Source organism: Bos taurus, chromosome 10 (assembly GCF_002263795.3).
Source record: "Bos taurus isolate L1 Dominette 01449 registration number 42190680 breed Hereford chromosome 10, ARS-UCD2.0, whole genome shotgun sequence".
NCBI classification, from domain to species: domain Eukaryota; kingdom Metazoa; phylum Chordata; class Mammalia; order Artiodactyla; family Bovidae; genus Bos; species Bos taurus.
Genome location: NC_037337.1, coordinates 7536868 through 7552348, shown reverse-complemented (window position 1 = coordinate 7552348; position 15481 = coordinate 7536868). Strand labels below are relative to the sequence as shown.

The 15481-nt window shown below is 42.8% G+C and overlaps 1 protein-coding gene across 3 annotated transcripts in view; it reads right to left on the bottom strand.

Moving 5' to 3' along the window:
• Positions 1 to 15481, bottom strand: part of SV2C (synaptic vesicle glycoprotein 2C) — a 220643-nt gene that overhangs the window by 30045 nt on the left and 175117 nt on the right. For all 3 annotated transcript variants that reach the window (XM_005211209.5, NM_001192019.1, XM_059890561.1), the window contains 4 exons: positions 8897 to 9030; positions 8358 to 8447; positions 3800 to 3910; positions 3125 to 3213 (listed from right to left, as the gene is read on the bottom strand). In XM_005211209.5, coding sequence (XP_005211266.1) covers positions 3125 to 3213; positions 3800 to 3910; positions 8358 to 8447; positions 8897 to 9030 — 424 coding nt within the window. The remainder of the gene's footprint in view (positions 1 to 3124; positions 3214 to 3799; positions 3911 to 8357; positions 8448 to 8896; positions 9031 to 15481) is intronic.

Here is a 15481-nt window from a genome sequence, read left to right as displayed (position 1 = left end):
GTGGCCACTGAATATGAAATGACTCTGGAGGCAGCAACTCTGCAGGGCTCTCTATTTGTATCCAGAGGATGTAAATCTTCAAAAATGTCAACAATGAGGGAAGCATGACACCCTGGAACATTCATCATCAATAACATGGAGGAGTTTCTGCTACGTTCCATTTCTTCAGCCAGTGTTTACTGGATAGCCACTGAATGCTACACATTGTGTGAAGTTTCAGGGACTTTATAAGGAAATTATAAAGCTTAAAATGTGGTCAATAACAGGTAAGTAAACAAAAGAAATCATAGATATTATCCTGTAACTCTTCATATTTCAAGAGCAAGACATTTGTTTTGCTTTTTCTTTGGATCTAGCCAGTGTTTAGCATATAGTAGAAACTTGCATGCGTCCATGCTAAGTCGCTTCAGTTGTGTCCACTCTCTGCGACCCTATGGAGTGTAGCCTGCCAGGCTCCTCTGTCTGTGGGATTCTCTAGACAAGAATACTGGGGTGGGTTGCCATTTTCCCCTCCAGGGAATCTTCCTGACCCAGGGACTGAACTTGCATCTCCTTGACTTCTGCATTCAGTTCAGTTCAGTTGCTCAGTCTTGTCCGACTCTTTGCCACCCCATGGACTGTGGCATGCCAGGCTTCCCTGTCCATCACCAACTCCCAGAGCCTACTCAAACTCATGTCCATCGAGTTGATGATGCCATCCAACCATCTCATCCTCTGTCGTCCCCTTCTCCTCCCGCCTTCAGTCTTTCCCAGCATCAGGGTCTTATCCAATAAGTCAGTTCTTCTCAGCAGGTGGCCAAAGTATTGGAGTTTCAGCTTCAACATCAGTCCTTCCAGTGAATATTCAGGTCTGATTTCCTTTAGGATTGACTGGTTTGATCTGCTTATGGTCCAAGAGACTCTCAAGAGATTTCTCCAACAAGTTCAAAAGCATCAATTCTTCGGTGCTCAGCTTTCTTTATAGTCCAACTCTTGCATCCATACATGACTACTAGAAAAACCATCTAATAAAATAGCGTTGACTAGATGGACCTTTGTTGGTAAAGTAATGTCTCTGCTTTTTAATATTCTGTCTAGGTTTGTCATAGCTTTTCTTCCAAGGAGCAAGTGCCTTTTAATTTCATGGCTGCAGTCACCATCTGCAGTGATTTTGGATAAATCAAGCCTCAATAAAGTCTCTCACTTTTCCATTGTTTCCCCATCTATTTGCCATGAAGTGGTGGGACTGGATGCCATGATCTTAAGTTTTTTGAATGTTGAGTTTTAAGTCAACTTTTTCACTCTTCTATTTCATTTTCATCAAAAGGGTCTTTAGTTCTTCACTTTCTGCCATAAGGTAGTGTCATCTGCATATCTGAGGTTATTGATATTTCTCCCGGAAATCTTGATTCCAGCTTGTGCTTCATCCAGCATGGCATTTCGCATGATATACTCTGCATATAAGTTAAATAAGCAGGGTGACAATATACAGCCTTGACGTACTCGTTTCCCAATTTGGAACCAGTCTGTTGTTCCATGTCCAGTTCTAACTATTGCTTCTTGACCTGCATACAGATTTCTCAAGAGGCAGATCAGGTGGTCTGGTATTCCCATCTCTTTCAGAATTTTCCACAGTTTGTTGTGATCCACACAGTCAAAGGCTCTGGCATCGTCAGTAAAGCAGAAGTAGATATTTTTCTAGAACTCTCTTGCTTTTTAGATGATCCAAAGGATGTTGGCAATTTGATCTCTGGTTCCTCTGCCTTTTCTAAAACCAGCTTGAACATCTGGAAGTTCACAGTTCACATACTGTGGGAGCCTGGCTTGGAGAATTTTGAGCATTTCTTTGCTAGCATGTGAGATAAGTACAATTGTGTTGTAGTTTGAACATTCTTTGGCATTGCCTTTCTTTGGGATTGGAATGAAAACTGATCTTTTTCAGTACTGTGGTCACTGTTGAATTTTCCAGATTTGCTGGCACATTGACTGCAGCACTTTCACAGCATCATCTTTGAGGATTTGAAAGAGCTCCACTGGAATTCCATCACCTCCACTAGCTTTGTTCGTAGTGATGCTTCCTAAGGCCCACTTGACTTCACATTCCAGGATGTCTGGCTCTAGGTCAGTGATCTCACCATCGTGGTTATCCGGGTCATGAGGATCTTTTTTGCATAGTTTTTCTGTATATTCTTGCCACCTCTTCTTAATATCTTCTGCTTCTGATAGGTCTATATCATTTCTGTCCTTTATTGTGTCCATCTTTGCATGAAATATTCTCTTGGTATATCTAATTTTCTTGAAGAGATCTCTAGTCTTTTCCATTCTATTGTTTTCCTCTATTTCTTTGCACTGATCACTGAAGAAGTCTTTTCTTATCTCTCCTTGCTATTCTTTGGAACTCTGCATTTAAATTTGTCCCCCACATTGGCAGGATGATTCTTTAGCACTGAGCCCCCTGGGAAGCCCTGACAACTATTTATTGAGCACTTATTTTGTCCCAGGACCATATATCAGTGAGCAAAACAGTTTAAAATCTCTGTTCTCACAGAGCTTCCAGAGGAGGAAGACACAGCTTTCTTTATTCCTACAGAATTAAAAAGCTTTTTGTCTATTAGAAGATGATAGAAGGCACAATGGGGAATAATAAAGCTGAGAAGGGGACAGGGAATCTGAAGGGGGACTGGGAAGCTGCAGTTTTAAAAAGGTATTTGGGGAAGTATCACTGTGAAGGTGGCATAGGAGGAAAGCCTCAAAGGAGGAGAGAAATGAGCTGGTCCATGTCTGAGGGCAGGGCACAGACCCGAGATGGGACATGTTCAAGAAAGTTCTGGCACATTGGAGGAAGAACAAAGAGGCCAGCGGGGATGGAGCTCCGCCAATGAGGAGAGAGTGGAGAAATTATGCGAGCAAATCATCCTTGGTCTTATTGAACTTTCCAAACACTGTTGGTTTTGCCATCCCAGCTTTATGACAACATACAGAAAATGATTGCTTGATAAAAACTCTGTTAGCAAATCTAAAATGAAAAAAAAAATATCCTAGAGTTAATAGCATCACACAGTATAAGAGAAGGAAGCAGCAAGTTTGGGAGTTATAGTATGGAAATTTAAAGATTTTGTTCGCCAAAAATGTAAGGACCACTTACCCAAAGGATAGCGTGAACCACACAATCGTGAGTTTTATGGTATTTTCCCTGACTGGGTAGGTGAAACATCTCATAAAAGTCAACCAAATCTGTAAAATATCAGAGAGTTAGTTTTCTTATGCCAGTCCCTAGGCAACTCTACTTCCCAACCCCCTCTGACAAATTATAAAATTGTTGCCTCTTCTTTGGGCTGGATTCATTTGGACTTAAAGTGTAAAAGCTAAGGGCTGCTGCTGCTGCTGCTAAGTCGCTTCAATCGTGTCCGACTCTGTGCGACCCCATAGACTGCAGCCCACCAGGCTCCCCCATCCATGGGATTTTCCAGGCAAGAATACTGAAGTGGAGTGCCATCGCCTTCTCCAAAGCTAAAGGCTACAGGACACCAAATGCTGGAATTTGTATTTATCAGCTTCCAACAGACAAAGTAACTCGAGATGTTGGTGTACCCGTCACTGGTAGGACTCCTTGTTTAACACCTGCCCTCCCCCCAAAAAGCAACATCTTGGCTACCCCGCTGATCTCAAGGGAATCCCATTACCTGGTCCCACACCAGGAGTCAGGTGCCCTGGGCAGGAGGGGGAAGAGCCCCACTCACGGGGTGGATTCTGCCAACCCTGTTTCTGACTAACCTCCAGCGACAAGCGAGCCCGCGAGTCAGAGGGGCTTGATACTTACTCCATACAGTTCTGTGCGGATGCGAACGGAGCACCTCCTGAACCATGTTCCTGTGTCGCTCTCAATTTCAATCAGTTCATCTATCTGTCTTGGGGTTTTGATTCTGTTTACCTGTAAGGAGCAACAGAGGGCAAAGTGCTGAGTTTTCGTCTCTGAAGTTGTAGCGTTTAGGCTTACAATTTGTTTTTAAAAGGAGTGAAAGCTGACGCCAACCAAAAGGAAGCAGGTGTTTGATACATAAGCAGGTATCCATAAATAGGAGACCACTGGTGTCAGTATACAGGCACCTAAGAGAACAGAATAAAGAATGAATGAGAGGGTGAATACCATAAAGAAGAGGGGGAAGAGTAAGTAGTAATGGAATTAAATGAAACGAAAAGCCCTTCTCTGAGTCACGACTCAAAAGGCACACATTGGGAGGTGGGGGAGGGAAGGATTCAGAGTTTGGGATTAGCAAACTATGACAAAGAGAAGGGATAAACAACAAAGTCCTACTGTACGGCACAGGGAACTGTATCTTGTGAAAAACCATAATGGAAAAGAACACGATAAAGAATGCATATACATGTAATGAATCCCTTTGCTGTACAGTAGAAATTAACAACATTGTAAATCAACTCCATTCCAATAAAATAAACTTTAAAAAAAAGGCACACACTAGCAGATAAAACTCCAGATAGAGTCACTTGTGGATTAAGAACTACTTTGCTTAGACAAAAGTGACTGAACACACTTTTCTTTGGAACCTACTTACTTGATGAATTTGGCTCCTAAACAGAGTTCTTAGAGCTTTCCCATGTAACTTCCATTCTTGACCCTTTCTTCCTTCTCTCACAGCCAAATAGTGTGTGTTCAGTCATGTCTGACTCTTTGCAACCCCATGAACTGTAGCCTGCCAGGCTCCTCTGTCCATAGGATTTCCCAGGCAAGAATACCGAAGTGGGCTGCCATTTCCTCCTCCAGGAGATCTTCCTGGCCCAGAGATCAAGCCCATGTCTCCTGCGTTAGCAGGCAGATTCTTTATCCCTAGCATCGCCTGGGAAGCCCAAGCCCACAGTGACTAGTCAGCAAATACCCACAGGCGACCTGAAGGTGAAGTCCAATGACTGAGTTTAAGTTGCAAGCACCAAGACTGACTCTTCAGTGACAGAAGGGGAACAAATGATGGAGGTATAGCCTGTATCCATGACTTAAGCTAGCCTCCTTCTCCTAAGGAAAAGAGCCAAGAGTCAGGAGAAGCAATACCTTCAGCACACAGAATGAAGCCTGAAAAGAGGTGGGGTTGGAGGGGGAAGGGAAGCGTTTTTCCTTTGTGGACCTATCCCATCTTCCCTTGTTAGTCATAATCTACCTGCTTTTGACAAAGCTGAGAGAGGACAGAAACGTGCACACACGCTATCCCTGCCAGGGATAACTTCTGAATAGATCTTTCTGGAGAGACTGCCAACATCTGAAGCAGTACTTCTACTGCACAAAACCAGGTACCAAGACTGGCTTTTGACAGAGGTGATTTGAGGACCCTCGGTATCTTTCAAATTATACCAGGTGGGCAGTAGCCTGTCCCTGACTATATAAAGAAAGATGTCTGTATTTAGTGACGATGATGTCTGAGTTAAAAGCAGGATTGCAAATAGGGTCAGCTACAAGCCATTCATTATTTTGTGACACTTTAGAGTTTTGTTTTCTTTTTAAATCACACGGGTATTCCTTTTTTTTTTTTTTTTTTAAGATAGCATCACTGACTCAATGGACATGAACTTGAGCAGGTCCCAGGAGATAGCGGAGGACATGGAAGCCTGGCATGTGGCAGTCCATGGGGTCGCAAAGAGTCAGACATGACTTAGTGACTGAACAACAAATTCTTGGACATGACTTAGTGACTGAACAACAAATTCTTTTTTTGTCCTGAATGAAAGATTCATTGAATTCTATCATGTTTTACAATTTTCAAAAATTCCACACAAATGATTTCATATGATCCCATAATAATTTGTTTTTTTTCTCCTGCGCCTTCACTGCCCCTCTCCTCTCCCCGCTTCCCCCTACTGCTAACACTAGTTTGTTCTGAATGCCTGTGAGCCCACTTCTGTGTTGTTACATTCACTAGGTTGCTGTGTTTTTTAGATTCCACATAGAAGTGGTACACAGTATTTGTCTTTCTCTGTCTGAATTATTTCATTTAGCACAATGCCCTCCAAGTTCACCCATATTGCTGTAAATGGCAAAATTTTATTCTTTTTTATGGCCGAGTAATATTCTACTGTTTATGATATCATCTTCTTTATCCATTCATCTGCTAATGGACACCTAGACTGCTTCTGTATCTTGGCTATCATAAATAATGGTGTGAACAATGGGTTGCATGGGTTCATGTATCTTTTCAAATTAACGTTTTTGAGTTTTTTGGGGGATGTATACCCAGGGGCGGGATTGTTAGGTCATATGCTGGTTCTATTTTCAGTTTTTTGAGGAATCTCCCTACTGTTTCCCACTGTGTCTTCACCAATTTACTCTTCTCACCAACAATGTACAAAGGGTCCCTTTTCTCCACATTCTCACCAACATTTGTTATTTGTGTTTTTTTTGACGAAGGCCATTCTGACTCAATATATTCCTTTTGAGAGGCTTCTTCTCCACTCATTAATGTTTGTTTGTTTGTACATTCTTTCATCGGCATCCATGGGAGCCAGGACTGGTATAGACCCTGGAGATGCAATCATAAAGCATCGTGCTCTCTAAGCAATTACCATAAAAATTAGAAAGTATCCCAGTGGCAATCTACATCAGATGGGAGAGACATACTGTACAGAACACCCAAGCTGACCTGGGAGTGAGAAAGAAGACTTGATGGACTGTGGAATTTGAGCTGGAGCTTATGGAGAAGTATGTCATTTGCCATGTGTTATCAATGATTTGAAGGGCATTCCAAGTGGGAGGAATACCACATGCAAACATCCAGAGGTGTAAGAGAAAAGACTGTATTGGAAACTACAATGAATCTTTGTGATTCCTGAAGAATGGTGCAAGGGCAGAGGGCAGTGAGTAGGGAGGAATGAACCAAATGAGCAGCAATAAGGGTAGAAAGTAAGAGACAATGATGAGAGATATTTAGGATGGAGAATAATAAGACATACTGGATTTTTTGGACATAATAGAGATAAAGGAAAGAAAGAAATAGGATAGTTTTCAGGGGTCTAGTTTTGGTGGTGCTGGTGGCACTTGCTGATAAGTCTTTGGACAAAGAAGAGATTTGGAGACTCTTCAGGTGCGAAGTTCAGATTTAGAAATTCAGAATTTGAAGGGCCTCTAGTACACAGGAGTATGGCCACAAAGCCCTTCAACATGTATGTCTGGAGCTCAGTTTGTCCATTTGGAGAAAAAGATCTGGGAAGTAGCTGAGATCAGCTAAGGAGAATGTGAATGAACTTAAAAGAGGAGTTTGCTGCAAACAATGTCCTGAAAAACAGTATTCAAATTAGGTACACAGGAAGAAGACCTTTGAGGAAGGCATGTGAATTCGCCGTGTTGTAGATATAATAAGAAAAAGATCAAATGTGTCATGGCAGAATCCTGTAATGACCTTGGAAGTCACATATAAATGATTGAAATGACCCATTCTTTTAGAGTGGTCAAATCTTATTCCCACCTAATCTTTATACAGTCATATTAATGTGGATGATCATGAATGAACTTGGTAACTCAGACCTTCTGGAAGAAAAAGCAGGTTAGCAGGACAATGAGGTTCTACAGAGACACCTTCTCAGAAATCTTGGGTAGAGGGTTTATTCTCAACCGGCTGAGAAGAGTTAGGTGACATTGAGTATCTACATGACACCTCAAGATTCCTTTTGCCGTATGATCCTTGAATTTACTCTTTCTCTGTAGTGCATCTACTCAAAAGAAGGGTTCACTCAAAGGATTCCAGGTCCTCAATGGTGGACATCCATTATTTACCTTTGTTCCTCCATTACACTGCAGAAAACATTTATATTAATTAAGAATCTGTGATCATTTAGACAGAGGCCAGACTGAATTATACCTTCATATTACAAAAAATCTGTTTCATATTAAAAATATAACAAGTCAATAAGTGTCAAGGGATTGTTTAATCAGGAACTATTTCACTTATTTTAAGAACTATAACTGATACTGTTTATAAGACATTGAATATTTTGCTTATATCACCTTTAAACCTAACTTAGACATTTGGCGTAATTACATGTTGCCTACATCAAAGGATTTAAAAACCACTCTTTTTTATTTTGGTGGAGGTTCTGAGAAAAAAAATACTGTTCTTTCCAAAAAATACTATGCGTTCAATTTTTTATTAGTTTAGGTGAGTTTTCCCATTGAGAATACATTTTGTAACTGGAGGATGGAAGACCATTCCATGCAGAGGTAAAAGCACGTACAACAGCCATGCAGCAGGTAAAACAGCAAGTATGAGATACTGAGAAACGAGTGGTTGGTGCAGCCAGAGGGGAATTTACGACCAGGCCTTTTCTGAAAAGGTTTCTCGGCCTTTGGCATAGAGGATTCACTGAGAAGCAGTACTCACCGTGAAGACCTTCTCAGGCTGACCCCGTGCTCTCATGTTTGTGTCGTGAATTAACTTCAGAATCATCCAGGCTTCATCGTGTTTTCCAATCTAAGAGATATGAGTAGACAGTGAATGGCCAGGAGGTGAAACACACATGCTCCCCGATTTTCCGATCACCATGTGATATTGTCAGATCCCATTGGGTGCAACAGTGCAAACGGTTTAGGTCCATCCCATTGGAAACACAGACTACCTGGATGCCCTGAGTGCAGCAGCAGCTCAAGGAATAGTGTTTCCTTTATAAAACAATAAGGCGCATTTTCTTCAACGAGGGAAACCACTTGCTTGAGGAGGAACATTAGCGCTTTCAGGCCATGAGGCAGCCTTTTCGCCTGCTGGTTGTTGAAAGTATGTCTCCATGAAACCAAACCCTCCATAGTTCTGTAGTAGGAAGGAAAAATGTACCTCCTGAAGAGGCAAACATACTCTCCTAGGGTTAAAAGGAACTTGTTTCAATGTCTCTGACTTCCTTGAGTATTTGTAATGACGAACGTTACCTCCAGCAAGAACCGTGGGCTTTCGGGCATGAACGTGAGGGCCACCACCGAGGAGGCACAGGGGAGCGCGCAGACGATGACAAACACACGCCAACTGTGGAACTGGTAGGCTGACCCCATGCTGAAGCTCCACCCTGGGGAAGGAAGACGGGAGGGGTGAGGGGGAGCGAGGACCCCACGCCACTGCGAGCGTCCACACCTGGAAGCTGGAATGGTCAACTCTTACCACGTCCAGAAGAGTGAGCTGATCTGGGCATTAGCCACAGTGACCAGCTCATCTTGAAGATGGCCAATAACAGTGCTGAGAAGAAAGGTGCTCGCAAACAAAGCGGGCTGGGGCTAGGGATGGAGGTGCAAGTATATTTCTGGACAAACTGCAAAGACCAAGGTCAGTGAATTTGGGACAGTGCTTTCTCCAGCAGACTCCCGGGCTGGGTATCCCCTGTCTGCTCCTTCAGATCACTCTGGACCCTTGTCTCTGCTGTAAGCCAGGAACCGGCCCTCGGTGGGCCACACCAACTGGCTGCCTTGTCCATTGGCTCCCAGCTGGGCTGGATGAAGGAAGCACTGGCAGGAGAACAGAGCGTGGGATCAGGGTTCACGGTATTTATTCCCCTTCCCTCCCTTCTCCCCTACCCCTGGTCGCATGGAGGTTTGACAGTGGGTGTGCTCATCCCTGGGAACCTTCTCATGGGACCACATCTCTTGTCAGGTTCTGGCAATCCCACTCTCCTCCTGACCTCTGAGGCGCAAGTGAGTACAGGAGGCCCTTCCGCTACGAGCTCCAAGATGCTGTATTATTCTGTGTGGGTTTCTCTTAACTGCTCCTGCACAGCTCTTTGCAGTGACTCCTGCTGAGGGTGTCACTGCTTTCCTGCCAGCATGCTGACCAGCACAAAGATTAAGAACTGGCATTTGCCAGCTTCCACACACATATTCCATACACTAGATTAAGAGAATTTTAAATTACTAGCTTCTTATTATAATATAATGTAAACAAGCAAATGGGATACCAACAGAAATCTCTTCAAGAACTAAAAGAAAACCAATATTCGAATGAATATAAGATGGTTGAAAGCAACATTCCACCATGATTATAAAGGAGAAATAATGAAGCATATCAAATCTAACTGAAAACAGAGATTTATGGTGGCAGAGATGAATTATGGTGAGGCAAAATTCTAATTTTTACAATGCTTGGTATTTAGAAGGCTGCTGTGAGCAAAAGTCAGAGAGTCTACATTCCATCCCCTGGAGAGCAGTGTAATTATTCACTGTTTGCCCAGGGGCCAAGAGAGATTCTGAAGGTGACATGAGCTCCTCAAGGCCAGGCAGCTGAAGTTATATACCAGAACCTTCTCCACTGGGGTTTGAGGTGGAATCTTATACCACATATGTCCTCATGCCTGTGCTCGCTCTTAGACATGGAATTTGTTGATAAATGATGTAAACACCAATGACATGTGACATCAGCCTTAGATTCATGAGCATTTTCTGGGAATTTAATACATGAGGACTCTGTGGACTGCTAAATTAACTACATCGTAAACTATGGGAGGGGATGTCTACTCTCAATGTTTTCTGTAGCAGAAGTTCAAACGTCTCAAATATCCAAAATACAGAGGAAATTCTATGATGGAACTAAGAAAACATACCATGTTCACTTCACATTGGATCTGAGAGCTTCATACAAAGGAATTCTTTTTCAAAAGGGCTGGAGTCACAGAAACGGGTCCCCGTGTGTCTCTGAGCTCACCTGCTGCTGGCTCCCTCGCTCCCTTGGTCCATCTCACCAACATGCTGCCAGCTCTCTGAAGGCACAAAGCTGAGGTCTATTTTAAGGCCTTTGCCTTACTTCCCAGGAAGCCCAGCCTTGCATTGAAAGGATGGTGGCTGTACGTCAGCCAGCCTTTCTGAGAGTGTTGAAGTGAGAGAATGTTCAGTATTTCTTGTCCTCAATGAAGTCCCCTCAGGGTCTTTGCATTTGACATTTCTGTGCCTGAACTGCTCTGAGCATTTGCACATGTGGATGCTTCCTTTGGACTTTCCAGGTCTCAGTTTAAGGCCATTTCTTCAGAGAGGCCCCAACCCTCAATTCCACTTTTATCCTCAAGGCCTGTCTTATTGTCTCTACAGCACTTACCATTATGTAAAGCTGTGTATTCACTGATTTGTTTATTTGTTTACTGTCTATCCCTTTCCACACCGTGAAAGAAGAAATTCTTCTTTTGTTGTTCATCAATATCTCTTCAGTGCTTTTAGCAAGTCCTAGTCCATAGGAAGTATTCTTTAAATATTTGTTAAACAAATGCACGCACACACACACTCATGCACATGCATACCTTTTTGTGTGTCTGTATGTATACATGAACATATACAGAATCACTGAAGGCTACTAAGACATTACTCAGGTTTTCTTTTGAACATTGTTTTCTGAATCTGCACTGAAAAAGAACAACAACCCTGATTTACTTTTTCAGTTAAATTTGCAGTTTGTATCCAGTAAAATTCATTCATACTTTTTAAACTACATTGTTCTGTGAGTATGATAAATGCCAGCATCATATATCCATCATCATAATCAGGATACAAACTGTTCCATCACCCCAAAACACTCCTTCCTGCTGTCTCTTTGGAGTCAGTTCAGTTCAGTTCAGTTGCTTAGTCATGCCCGATCTTTGTGATCCCATGAACTGCAGCATGCCAGGCCTCCCTGTCCATCACCAACTCCCGGAGTTCACCCAAACCCATGTCTACTGAGTCGGTGATGCCATCCAACCATCTCATCCTCTGTCATCCCCTTTTCCTCCTGCCTTCAATCTTTCCCAGCATCAGGGTCTTTTCAAATGAGTCAGCTCTTCGCATCAAGTGGCCAAAGTATTGGAGTTTTAGCTTCAGCATCAGTCCCTCCAATGAACACCCAGGACTGATCTCTTTTAGGATGGACTGGTTGAATCTCTGTGCAGTCCAAGGGACTCTCAAGAGTCTTCTCCAACACCACAGTTCAAAAGCATCAATTCTTTGGCACTCAGCTTTCTTCACAGTCCAACTCTCACATCCATACATGACTACTGGAAAAACCATAGCCTTGACTAGATGGACCTTTGTCGGCAAAGTAATGTCTCTGCTTTTCAATATGCTGTCTGGGTTGGTCATAACTTTCCTTCCAAGGAGCAGGCGTCTTTTAATTTCATGGCTGCAATCACCATCTGCAGTGATTTTGGAGCCCAGAAAAATAAAGTCAGCCACTGTTTCCACTTTTTCCCCATCTATTTGCCATGAAGTGATGGGACCAGATGCCATGATCTTCGTTTTCTGAATGTTGAGCTTTAAGCCAACTTTTTCACTCTCCACTTTCACTTTCATCAAGAGGCTTTTTAGTTCCTCTTCACTTTCTGCCGTAAGGGTGGTGTCATCTGCATATCTGAGGTTATTGATATTTCTCCCAGCAATCTTGATTCCAGCTTGTGCTTCTTCCAGCCCAGCGTTTCTCATGATGTACTCTGCATATAAGTTAAATAAGCAGGGTGACAACATACAGCCTTGATGTATTCCTTTTCCTATTTGGAACCAGTCTGTTGTTCCATGTCCAGTTCTAACTGTTGCTTCCTGACCTGCATACAGATTTCTCAAGAGGCGATCAGGTGGTCTGGTATTCCCATCTCTTTCAGAATTTTCCACAGTTTATTGTGATCCACACAGTCAAAGGCTTTGGCATAGTCAAAAAAGCAGAAATAGATGTGTTTTTTTTGGAACTCTCTTGCTTTTTACATGATCCAGCGGATGTTGGCAATTTGATCTCTGGTTCCTCTGCCTTTTCTAAAACCAGTTTGAACATCTGGAAGTTCACAGTTCACATATTGCTGAAGCCTGGCTTGGAGAATTTTGAGCATTACTTTACTAGCATGTGAGATGAATGCAATTGTGCGATAGTTTGAGCATTCTTTGGCATTGCCTTTCTTTGGGATTGGAATGAAAACTGACCTTCTCCAGTCCTGTGGCCACTGCTGAGTTTTCCAAATTTACTGGCATATTGAGTGCAGCACTTTCACAGTATCATCTTTTAGGATTTAAAATAGCTCAACTGGAATTCTATCACCTCCACTAGCTTTGTTTGTAGTGATGCTTCTTAAGGCCCTCTTGACTTTACATTCCAGGATGTCTGGCTCTAGGTGAGTGTGAGTGATCATACCTTCGTGATGATCTTGGTCGTGAAGCTCTTTTTTGTACAGTTCTTCTGTGTGTTCTTGCCACCTCTTCTTAATATCTTCTGCTTCTGTTAGGTCCATACCATTTCTGTCTTTTATTGAGCCCATCTTTGCATGAAATGTTCCCTTGGTATCTCTAATTTTCTTGAAGAGATCTCTAGTCTTTCCCATTCTATTGTTTTCCTCTATTTCTTTGCATTGAACACTGAGGAAGGCTTTCTTATCTCTCCTTGTTATTCTTTGGAACTCTGCATTCAAGTGGGTATATCTTTCCCTTTCTCCTTTGCTTTTCACTTCTCTTCGTTTCACAGCTTTTTGTAAGGCCTCCTCAGACAGCCATTTTGCTTTTTTACATTTCTTTTTCTTGGGGATGGTCTTGCTCCCTGTCTCCTGTACAAGGTCACAAACCTCCATCCGTAGTTCATCAGGCACTCCGTCTATCAGATCTAGTCTCTTAAATCTATTTCCCACTTCCACTGTATAATCGTTAGGGATTTGATTTAGGTCATACCTTTGGAGTCAACCCCTCCTCAAAGCCTAAGCCCTGGCAATCACTGGTCTGTCCTCCATCCCTATAATTTTGCACAATGTCATATAAATGGATTTATATTATACACATCTTTTAAAATCTTGCTTCTCACACTTAGCATAAGGCATCTGTGCAGACTGTTGCTCATATTAATAGCTTGCTCCTTTTCATTGCACAGTAACATTTCATTGTATGAATATTTCATTTGTTTGCCCACTCACCAGCTGAAGGACAACTGGAATTTCTCCATTTTTAGGGGATTATAAATAAAGCTGTTATAAATATTTCAGATGGGTTTTTGTGTGTTCCAAAGTTTTCCCTTTCTCTTGGGTAAATATCTAAGAGCAGGCAAATTCAGTCATTTAATTAGTTTAGCTTTATAAGAAATTGCCAAACTATTTTCCACAGTGGCTGTACCATTTTGCCCTCCTACCACTAGTGTTGATGCTTTTCAACTGTGGTGTTGGAGAAGACTCTTGAGAGTCCCTTGGACTGCAAGGAGATCCAACCAGTCCATCCTAAAGGAAATTAGTCCTGGATGTTACTTGGAAGGACTGATGTTGAAGCTGAGACTCCAATATTTTGGCCACCTGATGCCAAGAGCTGACTCATTGGAAAAGACCCTGATGCTGGGAAAGATTAAAGGTGGGAGGAGAAGGGGACAACAGAGGATAAGATGGTTGGATGGCATCACCAACTCAATGGACATGAGTTTGAGTAGGCTCCGGGAGTTGGTGATGGACAGGGAGGCCTGACGTGTTGCAGTCCATGGGATTACAAAGAGTCGGACATGACTGAGCGACTGAAGTGAACCAAGCCACTAGTGTATGAGAGTTCCAGCTGCTCCACACCCTTCCTACCACTTCTTTGTTAGTTTTTTTGGGGGAGAGGGGTAAGTTTGGGCCATTCTATATGTGTGTAGTAGTATCTCATCATGGTTTTAATTTGCACTCCCCTGATGTCTAGTGAGACCTTAATATACTCTCTGTTCATTCATTCTTACTCTTATTGAGTGCCTCTATGTGCCAGTCACAGTGCTGAGATGTGGAAGCGAACACTTATTCCCTGCCCTCAATGAGTCAGAGTCCAAAAGAGGAGGCAAATGTGTTAACAGACATGATAAATATTATGATTCATGCTAGAACAGGTTCTAAAAAGAGGGTAGAGGGAGTACAGAAGGGATAGAGGTATCAATCCGAAGGAGTCTTCTCTTAAGAGCTCTTGCCAAATTTCTTGTCTGATTCAGGTTTGCGAACACAGAGAACAAATTCTTAAATTTCTAACACTCAAGTGAGAGAAACAGTTCAAATCAGTACCAAAGAAGTAGGTGAGACCGGCCAAGACTAACTGTGCCGTGCCCAACCCCCAACTCTCTTCTACTACATGACAGCCCTCTGACTTGGAGAGAGAAGGAGAGCCCTTGACCCAAGTGCGAGTCCCAGAAAAGGAGCTCACCCCTCCTTGCCCTTCTGGATATGCCCTGGGCTGGGGCAGGGGGAGACTGATGGATGACCTTCTATGGTCTGAATGAGGGATCGACAGAGTGAGGGTTTTGAGAAATGACCCTGCAGATGCTTTGTAAAACTAAAGTACCACTATCAAGATTAAACACGAATGAAAGAATGATGGGGTGAAACACTGGCTGTTGTAACTCCTCAGCCATGAATTCTCAGGACCCCTCCTCTCTAGCTCCATTTCAAGATGAGTTATATTTGCATTTGCAAGGGACACAAAGCCCAGACCACAGACATCAGGAAGTGGGGAGCCATCAGCATGGAGTGAAGGACGAGACCGTGATACGAACCACATGCAACTGGGAGAGTGGTTGCTGCTTTAGGATACTCAGCC